Source organism: Magnolia sinica, chromosome 6, assembly GCF_029962835.1.
Source record: "Magnolia sinica isolate HGM2019 chromosome 6, MsV1, whole genome shotgun sequence".
Taxonomy (NCBI): Eukaryota; Viridiplantae; Streptophyta; class Magnoliopsida; order Magnoliales; family Magnoliaceae; genus Magnolia; species Magnolia sinica.
The window spans coordinates 104,675,553-104,696,738 of record NC_080578.1 but is presented as its reverse complement, the minus strand read 5'-3'; the positions used below and the strand labels follow the sequence as shown (position 1 = coordinate 104,696,738).

Genomic DNA, 21,186 nt, shown 5'->3' with positions numbered 1-21,186 from the left:
ATCAAAACTTTTGCCACTGTGTGGTCTACTAGAGCATTGAATCTGCCTCATTTTTTGTGCTCCTGTACTAAATTGATCTGAAAAATGAATGGCTGGCGTGGGTAAAACCATCAGGGTGGGGTCCACAGAGCCCCAAGTACGACTTGGTTGCGACCCCAACCAGCAATGTGGGTGAGACCCTGACATAGGGGCCCACCTCGATGTATGCATGTATATTCACTATGTGGCCCACCTTGATGTATGCATGTATATCCACTATGTTCATCAGTTTTTCCAACTTATTTTAAGACATGGTCCCGAAACTAAGTAGATGAAATTTCAGGTAGACTACACTTCAGGAAAGTGGTTATTGACCGTTAAAATCTTTTGGTGAGCCTCAAAAGTTTTGGATCAGGCCAATATTTGGTTTTTTTTTTTTTTTCATCCAGGTCTGTGTGAGGTTACCAACAGATTGGATGGTCAATAAACATTAAGTAGACGAAGTTTTTAACGATGAGCTTTCAATTACTACTGTTTCCCGTGGGCCCCATATGGTCAGTGTAACATCCACTAACCCGGATACCACCCAATCCGCCAGAGCTTTTAATATTTTTGCCCCGTAAGAGGCGGATTAATCACAGCAACGAACTGGTTACTGAACAGTGCTATGTGGACCATCATAATATATATGTTTTATCCACGCCATTCATTTATTTCTCCACTTATTTTAGGACATGAGCCCAAAAAAGTGAGACGATCCAAACCCCACGTGGACTACATCACAAGAAAACAGCACTTACCAGTAGAAACTTCGCACTCACCAGTAGAAACTTCCCAAGGCCCACTGTAATGTTTATTTACCATCCAACCAATGAAAATAAAATAAAATAATCAGTTTTATCCAAAACTTTTGTAGCCCCAGGACCATTTTAATGGTGGGTGTCCAATTACCACTGGTTCCTGTGGTTTGGTCTACATGAGATTTGAATTTGCCTATTTTTGTTGTTTGTACATTAACATTGTATGAAACAATGGACGGAGTTGATAAAACACATACATCACATACATCATGGTGGGTTCACATAGCACTGTGCAATAGCTACTGGCTATTGGAAGCATCAATAGGAAATCCAGACCATTGGTCCCTTGGTCCCCATATTGCACGGCCTCTGCTCCAAAGAACTCCCATCTAGCGATGTAGTCTGTTGGGATGCATCTGGCATTTATTTATTTTTTTTTATTTTTTTTATTTTTTTGATGCATCTGGCATTAACAGTCCATTTAGAACCTCTAATGATTGAAAGTTCAGGACTGGTTTATACAAAAAGTAGTGGATCAAAGATAGTTAATGGCGCAGCCATGAAAGCTCGCTATCAAAGACTAGGATCATTTTGTTCAGACTAAAGGTTGGGATCCTCACTTGTACAAACTCCAGAAACCCAAATGGCAGACCGTGAGGCGGGTGAAAGAGACACGGTGTCTCTCGTAAATGATGTGTTACAATTAATACTTGAGTGGAGAGACCTAAACTAGGTTTAGGTTTTCATTTCATGCTGATGGGACCTTAACCCATGCCACCCCTAGATTTTGGGTACCTAGCATATATTTTGGACCGAGATTCATTCCATGACTTATACACTAAGTGTACTTAAATTATATATATGATATGCTTATACAAAATTCACTTCACTTGTAATACTACTAGAAAATATAAGTTCCATTCATGCTCAACTATATCTTATAAATAAGAAATCAATCATCAATTCTTAACATTGTTAAGGATCTTTTCATTTAGGGTCTTATGCAATAAAATAAATTTTGTCCAACAAACTTCAAATAAAGAAATAGTAATTCAAAATTATCAAATGTAATTAAAATGATAATCATAACTGGACCAGGTTAGCAACTTCTTCCTCTATCAGGTAGGGCTACGTGTCCCTTAAAACCTTTTCTAACTTGGCTACAACCTCATGTTCTTGAACCACTGGCTTACCCTCAATAATATATGTACAGTTTTATATCAATACATATAAGTTGGCCAAGACTACTAAGAAATCCTGATGTAATTCTTTAAATCAGATTAAAATAAAATAACAACAATCATATACAATATAAATTCAAAGGAAAATGCAAATATCATATAATGTGTGAATGAATGAATGCATCAAGTAGGAATTTGGTCATTTGTTTGAGTTGAAACCCATCAACCCACATATGCCCCTTGATAGGCTTCTACCATTTAGTAGGCATAGAGAAGTCTCACATTTCATTACGTTTCTTATGACTCAATGTCCAAACATGTAAAGCACTTTCCTGATGCAATGCACTTAGATGTAAATTTATTAATATGTATTATATCCTCACTGTTCATTCATTTTGTAATATCATATTAGGGCATGTCCCCAGAAACGAGGAAGATTCAAAGCTCAAGTGAATCACACCACAAAAAACATTGGGATAATGATGCCCGACGTTGAAACCTTCCTATAGCCCACCAGGATATTTATTTGGCATCCAACTTGTTCATATGGTCAAACAAACCTAGATGAAGGGAAAACACAAATATTAGCTTGATCTAACATTTCCATGGACCCCAAAAAGTTTTCAATGGCTGGCATTAAATTCCTATTGTTGGTTGTGGTGTGGTTCATTTTCACTTTGGGACTACCTCACTTTTTGCCTTATACCATAAAATAACCACATCAGATGGATGGACAGTGTGGGGCCCATGAAACTGTCACATAAACATCTTCACGTCTGCCTATCTTGTGGGATCCGAAAGGATTATGATGATTTGACAATTGATAATATCCAATTACAATATATATATAATGATGTAAGTTTTCCTATACTATACATTACCATAATAGTCCACGGAAACAAAATGCGGAAATCATTCTCAAACACCATTGTGATCTCCTCCCATTTTCTTAAAATGTGGCAATCAAAAAGTCTGATTTCTCCAAAATATGCAAGAACCCGAATTAGCTGGCATAGAACACAATACCAAGGTCGGCACTATGTTGACATGGCAAAGTTTTGTGAGCCCATCATGATGTGTTATATCTATACCGGCCATCCATTTTGCATATCATTTTAGGGCATGAGCTCAATAATGCCCAAAAATGAGGTAGATACAATGCTCAAGCATACCACACCACAAAAAGCAACGGGACAATGAAGCCCATAGTAGAAATCTTCTCAGGGCCCACCATGATGTTTATTTGCCATCCAACCTATTGGTAATGTCACACATATGGGAGAAAACACAAATATCAGCTTGATCCAAAACTTTTGTTGACCCAAGAAGTTTTTAATAATAGGTGTTCAATCCCCAATGCTTTTTATGGTGTGGCCCACTTGAATCTCAAATTTGTCTTATTTTTGGGATTATGCCCTAAAATGATTTGGAAAAATGGATAGACATTGTGAATATAACACATGCATCACGGTGGAGCATAAGAACTTTGCCACATCAACAAACTGTGGGTTCAAAGCTATGCAACCGAAGTCCAAGATGCAACCTTGTGATCCAACCTTGTCAAGTTACATTTGCAAAAGAATCCAGAAATATGCATTAAACAAACAAGTTAGTTTCTTTTTGAATATTTAAAGCCTGCTAATTGTATAGTGTGCCAATTGTCCAATGTGACCTTCCCACCTAAGGGGAGCGGATTAGGTGAGACACCAAATCCATCGAGTTGGTGAATCCCTAACTGTGGGGCCCACTGTGATGTATGTGACTACATCCATGCCATCTGTTAGTATTGAAAACTCATTTTAGGGCATGATCCAAAAAAATGAAACATTTCCAAATCCCATATGGGCAAGATGGCGCTGGAAAAGATGTAATGAGGAATAGAAGTTGTCTTCTTCAAATGCATAAGACATTGAATCCATGTGATAGTTTCTTGAATCCATGCAAATAAGAGAGAGAGAGAGAGAGAGAGATAAAACTTAAACATATTTTTATTAAATAATATCTAATATATGTCATTGACCACACGCACGTGTCGTGCCGTGCCGAGCCGATTCTGTATACGTGTGCGCGATGGGACGGGCTGGGGTGGGCGTGGGTGTACTCGCATGTGTGTGTGTGTGTGTATAAGTACTCATGAGACTTTATTTGCGATAGTGTACTTGCACTTGTGCCTTTCGAAATGGTGCTTAATGCACCACTTCAGAGTCTATATAAAGACTTTCGATTCATTTTTCTGAAAACGAAGAATCATTTCTCCTCTCCTCTTATAAAACTTTCTTTGTATTCTGATTTATGAATTTTGGTTGTTGAGTTCATTGTTGAGTTAACTCAGTACTTTCGGGTTAAACTGCAAGTAGTTTTGAGCCGCGTAGAGTAAATGCACCATTAGGACCGGATCATATTCGTCGTATCCTAGATGTCGATTGCTCTGGAAACCTATTGCACTTGAGACATTGTCAAGGGGAGTAAATTCGATTTCAAGCTAAATAAGTTACGTCATGCCTCGACTCAATTCAATAAATTTTCTTTCTCAATTTTTATTTTCTTTTTTTAGTTCTTGATTTTAAGTAGTCTATTCGATTCAACCAATATTCCAACATCATAAATAAATGAATTCAAATGGATTCTATTTCTAGAGATTTGTTTGATTTGCAAGAGTAAATCTTTTCATCTCACAGCTTCCAATTGAGCCTTGTGAGATGGGCTGAAGTGAAAATGAGCGTAATTACAGCCAGTGTGGATCATATGTGTTGAAAGCACTGAAAATTGGACGCGGATTAGCTACTTGCAGTAACGAGACTAGTTACTGAAGCGATGTCACCAACTCTCGTGGGCTCTCACCATGACGTATGTGTTGCATCCATGCCGTTCATGCATTGGGAGATATGAACCAAGAATGAAGCGGATCCAAAGCTCCAGAAAATCCCACTAAAAAAACAGTGGAGAGAGTGACAACCACTTTTTTGAAACCTTCCTACGTCCACCGTGATGTTTATTTGAGATCCAACCTGTTCATAAATAAATAAAACAAAGGGAAAACACAAATATCAGCTTGATCGAGAACTTCCTAAGCCTCTAAAAATTTTTAATGGTGGACGTCACTCTACTCATTTTTTTCTATGGTGGTGTCCACTCAAGCTTTGTATTGGACTCATTCTTTGGCTCATGCCTTAAAATGATCTCTCCAAATGGATGGACGGTGTGGATACAACAGATATATCATGGTGGGCCCACAAGACTTGGTGACCGACTTCAGTAGCTGAGTCTCGCTGCTAAACCCGCAATAACTAATCGACGTCCCTATACATTCCAGTGCCCGCGCTTCTCTTTGTCCACGTCACTACAGCTCACAAAATACAGGATAGTGCGTTCTACACAACACAACTTTTAACCTGTGTAGCTTCTCGAAGACCCACAATGAATTTTTTTTGTTAGATCCACACCGTCCATCAATTTTTTCAGATAATTTTAGATCACGAGTTAGGAAACGTGGTATATCCAAATCTCAAGTGGACCACATCACAAAAAACAGCGGGGATTGAACAAACTACCGTTGAAACCTTCCTAGGGCCAACAGTGCGGCTTATTTCCCATCCAACCTATTTATAAGGTCACCTATAACTGGATGAAGGTAAAACATAAATATTAGCTTGATACCAGCTTATGTAATTCCAAAAAGTTTTCAACACTAGCATCATTCCTATTGTTTCCTATGGTGTGGTCCACTTGAGGTTTTGATCTTCCTTGTTTTTAGGTTCATATCCAAGAATCATCTTTAAAAAATGGATGAAATGTTCATATTCAAGAATAGGTAAATTTCACATGTCAAGGAATTCCATTGCTCCCGGAGGAAAGAAAACCAGAAAGAAAACCTAGGGAACTTCCATGGGCCCCATCATGATATATCTATTAGATCCACACTGTCCATCTTTTTTTTTCATGCCTTTTAGGGCATGAAACCAAAGGTGAGGCAGATCCAAGGCTCAAGTGCACCACACTATTAGGAACCGTCGAAATTGGATGCCTACCGTTGAAAACATCTTAGAGCCACAGAAAGCTCTGATCAAGCCGATGTTTGTATTTTCTCATCATCTAGTTCTGTGTGACCTTATGAAGAGGTTAGATGGCAAATAAACCTCACAGTAAACCCTACTAGGAAGTAGGAAGGTTTCAACAGTAGTCATTCAATCCCGGCTGCTTTCCATGGTGTGGTCCACTTGAGCTTTGAATGTGTCTCATTTTTGGGCTCATGCTCTTAGAATAATCTGAAATTTTTGATGGACGGTATGGACCCAGTGAATTTCCACATGATAAAAGTTGGACTGTGTGGTAGGCAATCCATTGGTGAGAAAGAAAATGGGCGTGTTCATCAACAATTACATGGGCCAATGCGAAGGGACGGCACTGAATTTTTCTGTGCCTTCAACACAGACGATCCACATTCGAATCCATGATTTTCTATGGAATTTAAACAGGGAAAACATAATGTCAAAGGAAAACTTTCTTTTCTTTTCCTGATTATATTTCTAACATCCATTTGAAGCCCACAATCATACACTGAGAATATGTGTCGATATGTTTTCTACTACTTTGGGTTCAACTCTGCATCCACGATAAGAAACATACTAGGGTTACCATCTCTAACGTGGGGAAATGACCTAACATACATGACATTCACATCATTCATAGTTACACCATCCCTAGTTTGGCCTACATATGAAGTCCACAGACACCCCCTGTGTGACCTTTGATCCCAAAAATTAGGCTGATTCAACACTCAGGCAACCACCTCCACCCCCACAAAAGTTATAACTCAAATGTCTTAAGTTCACTTGGTCTTGCCCATCTGCACTTTGGAATATACATGGAATATCATTGTTTTTGGTTAATTATTTCATCATGATGAGGTACATCTAGTGAATGGATTGGAGAGCATATAAACACCATGGTAGAGCCCTACACAAAACTAATGGTAGCTATTCCATCCCCATGGTTCCCTGTGGTATGGCTTGAGTTTTGTTTTATCATGATTTTTCGGTACAATGGTTAACATGAGGCAACGTACCTGTTGCATGAGGCCGACCTCATGAAAGTTCCACCCATTGGGGCCCTTGGTTCGTGAAAGTAACCCGAGCAGGTACCTAGCACAAGGAACGTGGATATGGTTCTCCACAAGAGGGCCTACCAGTTGGAGTCACAGGTAAATTGTGCAGTGTTCAGAAACAGCTTCTATATTAACCATTATTTTCTTTTTCTTTTAGCAGCAGACTAGTAATAAAAAAAAAACCTGACAGTGCCAAAAGCAGGCATCCATTCCAACAGAGCCTAAAGAAGAAGTTACAAGCACCAACTTCTACACAAAGCAGAAATGGAGTGAATGATGATCAACCTACTTCAGAAAAGGAACTCTATAAATGAACCTGAGTCCCATTACACACTTCTGGCTAAATTAGGATAGGATGTTAACACAAACCTATCTGAACAATTCTTTAATCCATGAACCAGGGGCCGCCTATGAATTATGAATTTGTAGTTTCCATTTCTCAGAAGAAAAAATACATCTACCTTAGCATTTATCAAATATATACAATAAAAAATAAGAGGAGAAAGTTCACACCAGATAGCTCGATCTAGCAGAAGAATACATCTCTACCAGGGGTTTTTCTTCCACATATGTACTGAAATTGCATTATAACACACATCTCATTCTCACCTTTAGTGGCTCTTGTATACCTGTGCTTATTAACCCGACCGTTGAGACAGAAGGGGTTCTGACTTAATGTTCCACAATGTTAAAGGAGAATTTAGATAGTAGCTGTGGGATTCCTGAGATTATCGGACCATACGTCTACATAAAAAAAAAGGCAATCAAATTAAAATATAATTGTCAAAGCAATAAAGGAAGCCACAATTTGTTTATGTTGGCTTTATTAAGGTGGCATTTGAATTCTACCAAATCTGCATTGAGCAGAATGCCAATGGAGCAAATGTCCACTGCAGTCATTTTCATTGGAAGAAACAAGTTCTCTTGCCACATTGGACAGACTTTCTCCATTCCGCTAAAAGAGGAATGGGGTTTTAGCACTTACCGAACAAAGACAGTTTCAAATTGAAGTGGGTGCCTCAAAATAGCATACTGTTGCCATCTGTATGCTTCTTCGAATGGTCCAAAGAACAATTGTTCCAATTCAATATGATAGTGCATCCAAATGCACCCTAGCCTACTTAAATAGTGGAACTTCAAGCAATGAATGTACTGTACCTTGTGGTTGCCATGAATCTGGCACAATGGAACCGCTAGCAGTTTTAGGTTCTGTGGCACAACGAATCGTTGGTTCATTGGCAACTTCACCAGAAAAAGTTTAGTGCATTCCTGCAAAAGGCGGCATGAATATTGCAATTAGATGTTGCATATTGCCAACATATGGAGTTGTAAGAATGCTGTAGTCGACAACCTTAGGTCTTTGTACATTAGGCGGAAGATATGGATACAGCAAAGTTTCAAAGTCAGGTTTCCACCACATTCCAAGGCTCTCTCCTATCTGGAAAACCAAAGCAAATAAAAAACATTTAGTTAACCTCTTTTAGTAATATAAAGGGTTATCATCATACAAAATAAGTTGGCATTCATTACTATGCTTACGAGTGGTATTGGACATGAGGAGAGTCCAAAACATCGATCTGGACTGTCCATCCAGTACAACCCACTCTTCATGGACTTTCATGGACCACCACTTGTGAAAATCATAATGATTAAATGATCCTACCATCCAACCAAGGTCTCAAACGGCTAGGATCATTGGATTGAAGTGACTTTTTTAGAGAATAAATCTGAGGCATTCACTAGATGAACTATCCAGTTTGATGACTGGACCACATATTTATAATTTTCCTGGACCATCCATTATCCAAATCACTGATCGATGGTTAAAGTCGTCCAATCAATATGATGCTGGCTTTTGTCACATGAGAAAATCTCAGTCTGAATGGACAGTCCAAAATCCAGATCGATGATATGACTGCCCAATTGCCCAAAACAACGCATGTGGAACTTAACACAGTGTAAACTACGTGCACAGGATCATCTCTCTAATCTAAACTACTTGAAAATTGTGAACTCTCAACATAATATTATTGATAGAAGCATTTACCTGCCAATTGGCACCGATGACATCTTCGCTGACAGAGAGCTTGCTTGAAAGCTTGCGTTTCAGTCCATCTATCTCTAAAAACATTCAAATTTGCAATTCAGCAATCTGTTAAAAATAGAATATTCATACCACTTTGTTTTGAAGGGAGAAAAAAAAAAGGCTTCATTTTAATTCTGGATGCACGAAAGATCGTGGGTAAATATAAGTTTCCATCTTAAACCTATGCTTGCAGCGCATGGATTCCTCAATGATTCAAGCCTTCTCAACCTGAATTATATGAGTTGAAATGGGCATGTTGCAGATGGATTAGAAGTCCGGCAATGGGCTCAAGCTGTACAAACACCAAACTAGGTGAAGAACAGCTTGTTTAACTACAAACTAGAGTATGTGACTTGTACAGCAGAATGTATTTCTGGAAAAATACATTCCCAAAGGAGAGTAACATGAGAAAAATATACCTGATTCACCAGGTCTCAAACGACCGCCAGGAAGCTTGAAGAACGAATTCCTTACTTGCAGCAGCAACACATGAGGGTGTCGAAACAATTCCACCTGTTTTAAACAACCATCGTGTTGTTCTTCCGAAGAATAATACATGCTATAGACCTTAATTGGAAAAAAAAAATCTCATGTACACAGAACTAAACTGTCGGGCCTGATTTCCAATCAAGAAAATTTGAATTTTGCCAGATTTAGTAAACATGTTATAGGGCCCTTGAAAGGTCAATGATAACAAGATAAGACAATACATGATGAATCTGGTGACAGGACTACAATCAAATCAACCTTATTTATGAGTCCAACACTTCCGTCTTCAATGGTTTCAAGGTTCAAGAATAACTTCGAAGTTGTCGTTTTATTAACATAATTGATGTAGGACGGCCTAATTGAACCTTAAATGAGCATGGTATTTGAAAAGGGGAGATTCATGCAATTAAAAAAAAAAAAAAAACAAATAAAATATCAGCCTGCCTTATACATCATAAACAAAAGAAAAGAATAAGGTTAATATAGCATTGTTAAGGTCATCCATCACAAACACGAAGTATTGAATCTTAAAATCTGAATTTAATTGGATCCGGCGAAAGATAGAACTTTCGTCTTGCAATAGGTCCATCTAACAATCCAAGTGGATTTTCTAATCCAGAAAAATAGGAATTTCCTGGATTGGGAAATCTGGAAAATTCAAAAAAGAATTGGTAGTTCTTCAAATTTAGATTTGGGTGATGGGTTTTATGTGGGGATGAAAATCTTTTGAGATCTAATGATTTAGATAAAAAGAAACAAGATTTGGCTTCTAGATCTAAAGATTATAGGAGAAAAGGAAGAGAATAGGGTTAAAGAAAAGATTACCTTGAGAAAAGAGAGAAGGAGAAAGAAGTAGAGCATGAGAAATCGTTTACCTAGGCCTCACGCCCTCTTCCAATCACTGGAAGTGAGATCGTTAAAAGCAAAAAGCTCTCTTTTTTTTCTTTTCATAAACATAACATAACATGCTATGGGTTTAGGGCAACCCTTATAAATTCGTAATTACATGAAATTACCAAAATACCCTTAAAAAAGTTTCAAAAAAAAAGAAATTCGCACAAAATTGTGCACAAATTGTCTCAAAACTTAAATAAGTCAAATGTTCATAAACTAAATACAGATTGAAAATGCCCGATGGGCCCCGATAATAACGCTGTGAAGGTGGTGTAATGAAGGTAGGCCGTGACAATCCAACGGTCCGATCACACCATCTTCGCGATCCAATGGTCCAAATGTCTCCTTTAAGCAACTTACACATGTCACGAACACATGTAAGGTCTTCAACCTCTAGAGACTCGACCCGTATCCGTCATCTCACCACATTGACACGGGTAACGCACGCCTCCTGCGTTGATATACTTTGAATGGCCTGGTGTCCGCATCAATAATGCAATTGTGGCAACAAACTCATCAACATAATTCAGTTGATTACCTTGGTAAAGCAGTATTTTATGGACGATTTAGAATATTTTACTCCTGTTGGAAGACAGCATTGTACTTTAAGCCCCTTAGTGATTTTTAATAGTTTAATGCTGCATACGCTTGATCATATGAATATGGTATGCTATTTCGGTGCAGGGACTGGTATGAGTGTAGGTGTTTGACTTGCTGAACCCAAATATCAGGCTACACGAAAATGTGCATGTTTCAAATTATCATTACATGTTTTCGTAATTTGTAATTATCTCTTAATATAAACCATGTATGGCTGAGACACATCTGACATAGGGCCATCTGGTTTTACCCCTTTTTTACCGGTTTCAGGCCGCACTTAACAGGCTGCAGGTTGGGCTTGGGCCTGAAGTTTTAGTATTTGAGACAAAGTTGGGATAGTGCAAACTTAACCAAACTCTCCTACCCCCAAAATAAATAATAACCAAACTCCCTTCAGCTTCCCCTTTTGATCTCTCCAAAAAAAAAACTCATACCCTTATCCATGTCATGTCATATCTGCACAATTACCTTCAGGTATGTAAATGATCCAGGTATTAAAGAAAAAAAAAAAGTGAACTAAATAGAGAAAATATGTGAGGCAAGACTGATGTGAAAACTCACACAATTGCTGTGCTGGTGTTTGAGTGGCTAAGTGGTACTATATTATTCATAGTTTTGGTCACACTGTGTAGGTGAAGAGAAGGAACAAAGGCACCACAGCTCAAGAGAATGATGTTGGCCTATTGTATATGATGATTTTCATGGCACGTGACTTGGGATAGATTCAGTCCATCAAGGTATTGGGATTGAAGTTGCAACATCAAAGATGGAAACTTCATCACAAATATAAATTTGTTTGAAGTTTACTTAGAGAGGCTGATCAGGAGCTTGGGTCATCAACTCTCCAATGAAAAATGGTCAACCTAAACAATAATAAAGGTGATCTTCTTCTTGATCCTAGCCAATACCAGAAGTTTTTAGGGAAAGCATTTAATGTGAGTAAAATAAATCAGTACAACAAGGATCACCAGAAGTTGTAGTTAAAGCATGTAACCAAGGATCTTATTCACCCACCAAGTCCACGAGTGATGCTTACAAGTACAACTCACAAGTACAGTCATCTTAAAATAATTCCCCAAAAGGATCATTAGTTCTGCTTTTAGCATATAATTCACTCTAAATCACATTTATTTAAGTATAGAGTTCAAAACCTGTTAGATCAAGAGTTTTAACAATGGAGAGGACCCCTAGTCTCGAACTTATGATTCTGTGGATCTGAGTTTTTCCCCAGCCTCAGACCTTACAAACCCTTGGCCCTTTTCTCTGTGGTGGATTGGCATCATGACATGGTAAGCCCCAGGCATCCAATGGCATGAGTACAATCTCGTGGCCAAAGATTACTTGGCCAAGTGGAAAAGGTGGATTCCTGCACCAGATTAAGGTATCATATGTGGTTATTCCCTGAAGAAGAATGTCAACTGTTGCCATGGATTATTGTGTCAAATCTCTATTTTTTGTACCGTGAAGGTGTATGATCACTTCATCCATTCAATGGGGTGTGGAAGAGCCAATGACAGTGTATCTGCTATCTACTAAGAGATTCATGAGATGAAGAGATATAGTGACTAAAAAAGCAGGATTATCATGCCATTTAGAAAATCAAGTTTCTTCATGCGCATGATGAAGACAATGATGCTCAGGCAGAATGCTTGCTTTCAAGGTCATGCTCCACACTTGTTAATAGAAGAAGATGAGGAAGATCCTCCTGTTCAAATCTCTGTCTGCAATAATATTAAGGAATTAAATTGGAGTCGCCAAGTTTCAAGGTGTACCGAGAAGATTTTATCACTTACCATTCAACAGACTCAAGCAGGTAATGATGAAATAGGGTGGAGCTCATGGCGCTCTAGTTGCAGGGATATGCTTTGGCTTGGTGGGAGCAAGCTAAAGTTATGAGTGTGACAAAAGAAAGGTTTGATTTTGACAATAAGATGCATTTGAAGAATAAATTCCCTCTGATGGAATATGACTAAGTTCTTTTCCAAATATTCCATCATCTTTGTCAAGGAAAGAGAGCCATCTGTAAGTGAACCAAAAATATTTTACAAACTCGTGACCGAATGACTTGAAGGAAAGTGAGAATGTGTTAACTGCTTGTTATGTTAGTGGCTTACACCTGTTTATTTGACATCAACTCCCGTGGCATACAATGTGGAACATGGGTAATATGCATCAACTTGCCTTGATGGTGGAAAGACTGATAATCAAATTCAGGGTGGATTAGAGAGATTCTAGACTTCTAGTTTGTAAAGGATTTCTTGGTATCAAGATTCAACAAGCCAACAAGGTAGAAGCATGGGTATGGGAGTTGACCGAGCTATGCCATATGGCTAGGCATCCAACTCCTCGAGTATAATGGGCCAACGTGAAAGGAGTCTTGGTTAGGAGTAACAAAATTATGCTCCATCAAGTTCTTCAATTGTGAAGAATCAAGACACCAATCCTCCAATCATCATGAGTGGCAGCTCGCTGAGTTGGTCAAAGGTTTTGAAGATGATGTGAAGGATTCTAACAGCAAAGCTCCTGATGTTAGACAAGAAGCACATGAGTGACAAGTGACAACCAAAGAGGATAATTGTCACACTTAATTCTACTACAATTCAAAACTGGGGGAATAGTATCACAAACATCTCCCATCCATTGTGCCCCAGCAGAGGAAAGGTGCAGATGCAAGGATGGCAAACTCAGGATTCAGATTAGACTCGGTCGACCCACAAAACTTGACTCGGGTGGGTCAACATGACAATGGGCAAGTTGCCTTTTTTTTTTTTTTGTAATTATACAACTATATAAACTAGAAAATTTATAGATAAATGAGAGAGTGAGAGAGAGAGAGAGAGAGAGAGAGAGAGAGAGAGAGAGAGAGAGAGAGAGAGCCTAAGAGTTGTTTCACTATTTTTAAGAGCAAAAGAAAGATGACTATTTGATAATATGCCTGTGTATGATGCTTGATACACAGGCACACAGAAATGGTGTGCAGAGGATAATGCTCAAGATAAACCTACTACATTGAGTGGCCACTGTCTCTGAGACAGTCCAAAAATCAAGATTGTTTAAATGATCCTAACCACTGATTTCTAGACACTTGTTTGGTGAAACAGGACCATTGGATATGACCATCCAATAAATGCATACCAATCAGATAGGCAGATAATCAAATAAGCATGCATATTGGTTGATGATACATCTAAACTGATAACCATAAATTGGACGGTTTCAATTGAATTACTTAGATGTCATCTTCTCATCTTCTTGCGCCAGGGTTTGGAATTTTTGCTGAAAAGAGTTTAGCCTTTTATGGCAGAGGTGAATAGATCTCCGTCAACATAATGAGGGATGATCCTAGCCATCATAATGCATATGGATTTAGAGAGATTCTAAATAAACGTAAAAATTGCATTCTTGAATGATGATCTGGATCAAATATCTACATGTGCCAGCTATTAGGTTATGAAAATGAAGGGACAGGAGGATAAAAGTGTGTTGATTGAATAAATGATATACCAGCTGAACAGTCTACATGACAACGATACATGAAGCTACATACTTCAGTTACTTCAACTTTGTCATAATTCATAAATGTGGAAGACCATTACATCTATGTAAACGTATTTGGAAAGAAATTCTTAATCCTATCACAGAATGTGGATGATATCCGTCTTCCTGACAGAGATATAAAGATAATCAGCACTGAGCATTTTCTATCACAGAATTCTTGAAATTGAAAAATGAGTGATATAGCCTTTATCTTCGGAGTCAAATCAAGCAAACTATTGGAGTTTCTGGGTTTTTTAATTGCTAGGTAAATAGGGAAGGGGCCTCTATAAAAGCATTCTTTCTAGATGCCATATGGCCTTTTTGATTGAAAGGGTTCTTTTTTTTTTCCCCCTTGTTCCCCTGTTTCCTGCACCTGGAAATTTATAAGTGAGATGCTTCTAACATATGGTGAGACTCCACATGAATCCTAGCTTCGAGACCTTTCAAGATCTCTCTCAACTGTATATAGCTGTTTCAGGTGGAACAATAGGACCAGTATTAGGCCTGGAATTCCAACTAGTTTTTTTGGTATAAAGCTATGATATTCAAAGCATCAAGTGAGAATGATGAGGTCCAATTCAAGAAACAATGCAAGCAACCCCAAACACAGAAGGGAAAGTAGCTGACTGGGAACTTCTATACTTCTGAGTCCACAGTGACACATTCCAGCGATGCTTCTGTTCCTTCCTCTCTAAGAGACAAATTGGCTGTTTACCAGCTCATCCAGAAACATTCGATGAGACTCCTTTGCAGTTTCTGACCATACATCCTCCACCATTTCAATATTCAGACACAGCTTTCACTTAATCCCTTGGTATTGGTGCACACAGTTGCTGCAATCAGAGTCTCCCCAACCGTGCTTTATTAATAACCTTTTCATGCTTTTAAAGACGATCTTTGGATTCATGGCATTCATGAATGATTTTTTTAATTGGAGAGGCATTCATGAATGAGTTTCCATTACGCTTGACAACAGAATTGGATCTTTGTACATGACCGTCATCACATCACAGTTCACATCACATTCTTTAACAACTACACATGTTTCTCATGAACTCTATGCAAATTTTGTACCCTTTGTTTATTTGCCTCATTAAAGACGCTGTCCTTCTCCAGGGCTAGCGACATACCTCCAAATGAGATAACAAAGGGAGGACCCTGACTAGAGTCGCTTCCTCTTTCCAAATTTGGCACTTCCTACACTCATACTCCTCTAGCAGACACTACCAAACCTATTTGAGCTATTGAATGAATTTTTTTTATCCCCCACGTATGAGAAGAATGATATCACTGCCATGATGCTGACTGTGTAAGTGACTGATCACTAAAGACTAAAGAGCATCTACTTTATTTCTCTATCCAATTCTACATGGATCCACCTCAATTTACTCAGGCATTACTTTTAGTGTTACAAACAACAAGTTTGTCATGATCAATGATGATGCGCATCTTCTTTTACGTCCCAACATTGCCCCCTTTAGTTCTAAATTTACTCATCTCATGTCTCACAACTCGTCCACCTCGTGTCCCAGTCATTAACCATCAGTTATTGAAAGCATGTTCCCTTACAATTCAAGTACACCCTAGATGTGTTTTTAGGTGAACACACCGCTTGAACACAATGTTAGTAACTTTTGTCAGCATTTGCTTGACTGTGTAGTGTGATAGGCTGCTAGCATACTCATATCATTACTTGCTAACCAACATTCTTCATGAGATCCATGCTGTGAGTCGACTCGTAGATGGTCCTTAGGCAAGCTCATGTTCATTCATAGAATGAAACATTCTCTATGTGTAACTTTATCCAAGTCAGAGATCTTACTTCTTTATAATAAATTTCTGAAGTCTTTTTCACCATAATGAGAGATCTTACATCAGATTCCTCTAATACCTTGCTCTTTCGCTGACGCAGATGCCAATTGGATTGGTCATAGAAACCCCAGAAGCCCATTGTTTGTATATTTCTTTGGTCATTTGTTACAGCTAGTGTTCGAATTATCTCCAATATTATCTTTATCTCCAGCTCAGCGATACCGATAACACTGGTAGCGATACCAATAACGCCGCTAGTATCGGAAATTCCAGGTATTAGCAATGTATCGCTAAGTATCGCCAACGTATCAATATCGCTAATGTAATTACCAATATTTTTCAACTATGTAAATTCTAGGTGTCGCTTGTACTGCCAATGCATCAATATCGCCAATGTATTGCCAATATTTTCGTCTATGTAAATTCTAGGTAATGCTTGTATCATAAGTATATCGACGATATTTCAATAATATCGCCAACATACTGATATCATCAAAATTTTGTGTATTAGAAAAAAATTTATTTCAATTTTTTTTTCATGGGCACTTGGTTGTATGTAGTGTTCAATTTGTCATTGATAATATCTCGATATTATCAATATCGCAACATGCGCGATATTGAACCACAATCTTTCATTTCCTTTACAATTGTTGATGATTTCTTGGTGAAATATCATGTGTTGTTGATATTTTGCAATATCGATGGATGTTAGGATGGAAGGTTGGATGGTTAAATAGGCCGGATGGTATAGTTGGACCGATTTCTTTCAACAACACGTGCTTTCAAGGCTCCATTAAATGGAAACTTGTTATGTCTGCATTCTTTTTGCAATTTTTTTTATTTTTACATATGCAATTATGTATATTTTAATATCTCCTAAAGTTTCGCTGAAAAATCCACCATTTTTCCCATGTTTCCCCGCATTTCCGGTTATCGGCGATATCGATATTGTTTCCGTATCCCTGGCCAACGAAACTTGTAGCGATACCGATACTTCGAACACTAATTACAATAAGAAAAGACTCTAGAAGTCCTTTTATATGGATTATATCAATTGGTTTAGACAAGACCGAAACTAGTACAGCATTGGGACTCGCGACTGGGCTTCCGGTCTACCCTTGTGTTGGAAAATCACGTTCCAAATAAGGAGTGCCATAACCAGCACTCTTTTCCATTAAGTTAACCTACATGACCTTCATGACATAGCTCAGGAGAGGTATTAGACAAACATATGTTACTAACTTGCTTATGAGCACAATGATTTTCGTTTGCTTCCAAGTGAATCTCATGCATAAGAAAATTTTATGATCCTTCATTCTATTAGCACCAACATTTTTTTTTTCTTCAGAAGGCACTTGGCCCTAAGACTTATTGAGAAGAAAGTGTTGAACATTCTCTAACTCATAAACAACATTTTCTCCAATTCTTAATTACAAAGAGATCCATACAAGGCCATTTGGTTATGGAAAAAGTTCCATTCGGATAACGCCTTGTCTGGACACAGCATATGTCTGTGGTTTGTCAACAACAATTATTCAAACATGACACTAATTTCAATAAAACATAGGATCCGAAAAAATGAGTTGTTCTTGTGGAGATTGGGAAATCCTAACACAAAAGTTGGTTTTAACCTATTTTCCATAAACTACAGGGAGTTGTGATCTTCTATACGAATGCATGGCACATGTGCCATATTTGGCATATAAGTTGCACGTGTCAATGTGCCATAAGTGAAAACTCTTTTCTTTAACCACATGTCCACACATGCTAATGTGACTAGTGTTTGTTAGAGCCATAGATGGGGTGTTTGACAAACAAGAGACAAAACGACAAAATAATCCATTTATATAAGCCTGTCTAGACACCCTTGATTTGAGAGATGTGTTCAGAAAGTTCTATCCGAAGACAATTTGATGGTAACCAAAATGGCCCTAAGGAAAGGGGCCAAAGTAGGAAGAAATTTGTACATGTAGTGGTTGAGAATGATCTCAGGGGCTACCCCATCTCGAGCCCGATGTGAAAATGCCCATGCATTAATCACCCCCGGTGAGGAGTCTCAAACACGAGACCTCCCGCTCTGATACCACTTTGATGCAGGACAATTAGCCACTTGCTTTAAAAGCTCAAACTGGCGAATCAATCCCTTTATCTCATAGCTCAGGCCCCACATCGTATGGGTTAGGACCTCAGCCAAACCTCCTCGTTGGCCCCACTTCACATGGATAGAGAGTGGCAAATCAATCCCTTTATCTCATAGCCCAGGCCCCACATCGTATGGGTTAGGACCTCAGCCGAACCTGCTCATTGGCCCCACTTCACATGGGTTCCACTTCACACAGGCCGCCCCAAGTGTGTCCCCGCATCCCACGGGCCACCCCACTCGAGCCCAGTGTGAAAATGCCCATGCATTAGTTTCTTGCAAAACAAAGTAAGCAAGTAGAAGGAAGCCAAATTCCAAAAGAAAAGCGCTTTTTACATACAGATACTGACCAGAAGTACTCCTTGCACGCAGGTCCTCATCCCGGTTGCAGCATAGCTGATTCATATAATCAGCTCAAAATGAGAGGCCCAAACTTCGAATTAAAATCAATACTAACAAGCTTGTTCAGATGCACGAGTGAATTGGGTTGTAAATATTCAGTTTGGTTGTAGTCATCTAGTAAGGAAATAACCCATTGAATTGCAATCACACATATGTCTGGCTTGCAGCCCGGCCTGAGCCCTCATCATGAATGCCGACGAAGGAAATTACAATAGGGTTATATTCCCCCACCTTATTTTGACTAAAAACAGAACGTACTTCAAATGGATAGCGTTTGGACGCCCCAAGTGCAATAGCGTTTGGACGCCCCAGTGAATTGAATTGCAGAAAAAAAAAAGAAAAAAAAAAATCAGTTTAATCAGGATGAAACGAGAATAATCAAATGGTGTTTCACAGAACTCTCAATGAAGTAAGTGGCTCCTCAAATTGCATACTTCTGGCTATTCCCCGCTTTAGTGGATTAAAAAAAACAGAGTGCGATTCAATTCCATAGTGCATCCAAACGCCCACTCTTTTTATATATATGAAAAGAAATTTAAAGAAAAAAGAAATTTTTTACTTGGATTTCATCCTTAGGATCCGATCAGACAAGGTATCGTCTTTATCGGGAATGGCTTCTTTGGAACTGAAGTAGTAGCCACTGAGAGGGTGTATATCTATTACATTGCTGCTGCTGCTGCTTCTTCTGCTATCTCTATCTCTATCTCTATCTCTTGCAGATGCTATCTCGTCTCCCATCCTCAGTCTTCTATTATCAATGAAAAGTCCAAGATTCTCTGCTCTCTCTCTCCTTTTTCCTTTCTCTTTTAGAGTCGTCCAGATATTGAATAGTTCGTATACGTGTTCCCACAAACTAAACCGCCTCAGTGTTGTGTGGGACCTGAGCAGAGCTATTAATAGGCATTTCTATAGCATTAAATCAGGACCGTTGATCTCTTTTAGTCACGACTTAGACGACTTGGATTGAGTGCCAATTCGCCTTCATGCCAGTGGAATGGATTACTTGAGAGAAAGCAACGGCTGATATCTTTTAAAGGTACGGATTACACTCGTCGTTGCAGTTGTGGGCAGGTCGGTCGGTCGGTCAGTCGGTGGTGGGCGATGTTAAGATAACGTTTGTTTGTTGGGTCGTTTCCGGGTCAAGTGGGCAAGAGAACGTGACCTGGCCGTCGATCTGTGGAACATGAGCCGTCCATCTGGGAATGTTTTATTGAGTGGTTACAGTTGAGACGTTACATCATTCCTGATTCATGACCGCCCCACGAAGATTGCGGTACCTCCTTTTCGGAAGCGGATTGGCTGGTGTACCACACAAGCGATTTGGCTGGTGTGTTGATGTCAGCAAGTTCTGTGGATCCATCACGAGGTATACGTTATATCCAAACCTTTTATCCATTTTGCGAGCTCGTCTTAATGCTTGAGCCTAAAAATAAGGCAGATATAAATATTAAGTAGACCACACTGTAAAAAGAAATGAATGATTTGGATGTATACTATTGAAACCCTTTTGGGGTTTATATAAGTTTTAGATCAATATAATATTTGTTTTTACTTTTCATTCAAGACTTTGTGACCCTATAAACAGATTGGATGAAAAATAAACATTATAGTGAGCCCTAGAAATGTTTTAACGGTAATGACTTCCAATCCCTTCCTATACCATCCAATCCCTTCCAATCCGACCGGCCAAACGGGCCCTAAGATGATATCAAAAAATGGATGAACAGTGTGGATAAAATAAATACATTATTTTAGGACCCCTGTAACTTTCATCTCCATTGAACCGTTTGAACAATACGGAGCTCGAGGAGCGTCACCGTTTTTCCTTCACGACACGTCCGATCGCTGTGGTGTACCACGGACGCGGATTGCGTACTACCCCACCCGTCCCTAGCTCCGAACGGGCAGTCCTGTGGGTGGGCACACCATGATATATCTGTACATCCGAACCGTCTATCCCTTTTCTCAGATTATTTTAAGTATTAAACAAAAATGAAGCAGATCCAACGCTCAAATGGACCACACTAAAGATGACTCTTAAATTTAATGCTTTGTGCGTTTTAATGTAACTAAGCTTGTGGTCCACTTGAGCGTTAGATCTGCCTCATTTATGTGCTTATGCCTTAAAATAATCTGAGAAAAGGGATTGATGGCTTGGATGT

At 38.8% G+C, this 21,186-nt stretch overlaps 1 protein-coding gene across 1 annotated transcript; it reads right to left on the bottom strand.

Annotated features, from left to right (window-relative positions):
- Positions 1-7,475: 7,475 nt before the first annotated feature.
- Positions 7,476-19,835, bottom strand: LOC131249411 (pre-mRNA cleavage factor Im 25 kDa subunit 1). The gene is made up of 7 exons (XM_058250180.1): positions 19,584-19,835; positions 18,973-19,018; positions 9,570-9,663; positions 9,112-9,185; positions 8,416-8,502; positions 8,223-8,333; positions 7,476-7,808 (listed from the first exon to the last, which is right to left on the bottom strand). The coding sequence occupies exons 1-7, from the start codon at positions 19,760-19,762 to the stop codon at positions 7,737-7,739; spliced, it is 663 nt and encodes a 220-aa protein (XP_058106163.1). The 5' UTR covers positions 19,763-19,835; the 3' UTR covers positions 7,476-7,736.
- Between the last annotated feature and the right edge of the window lie 1,351 nt (positions 19,836-21,186).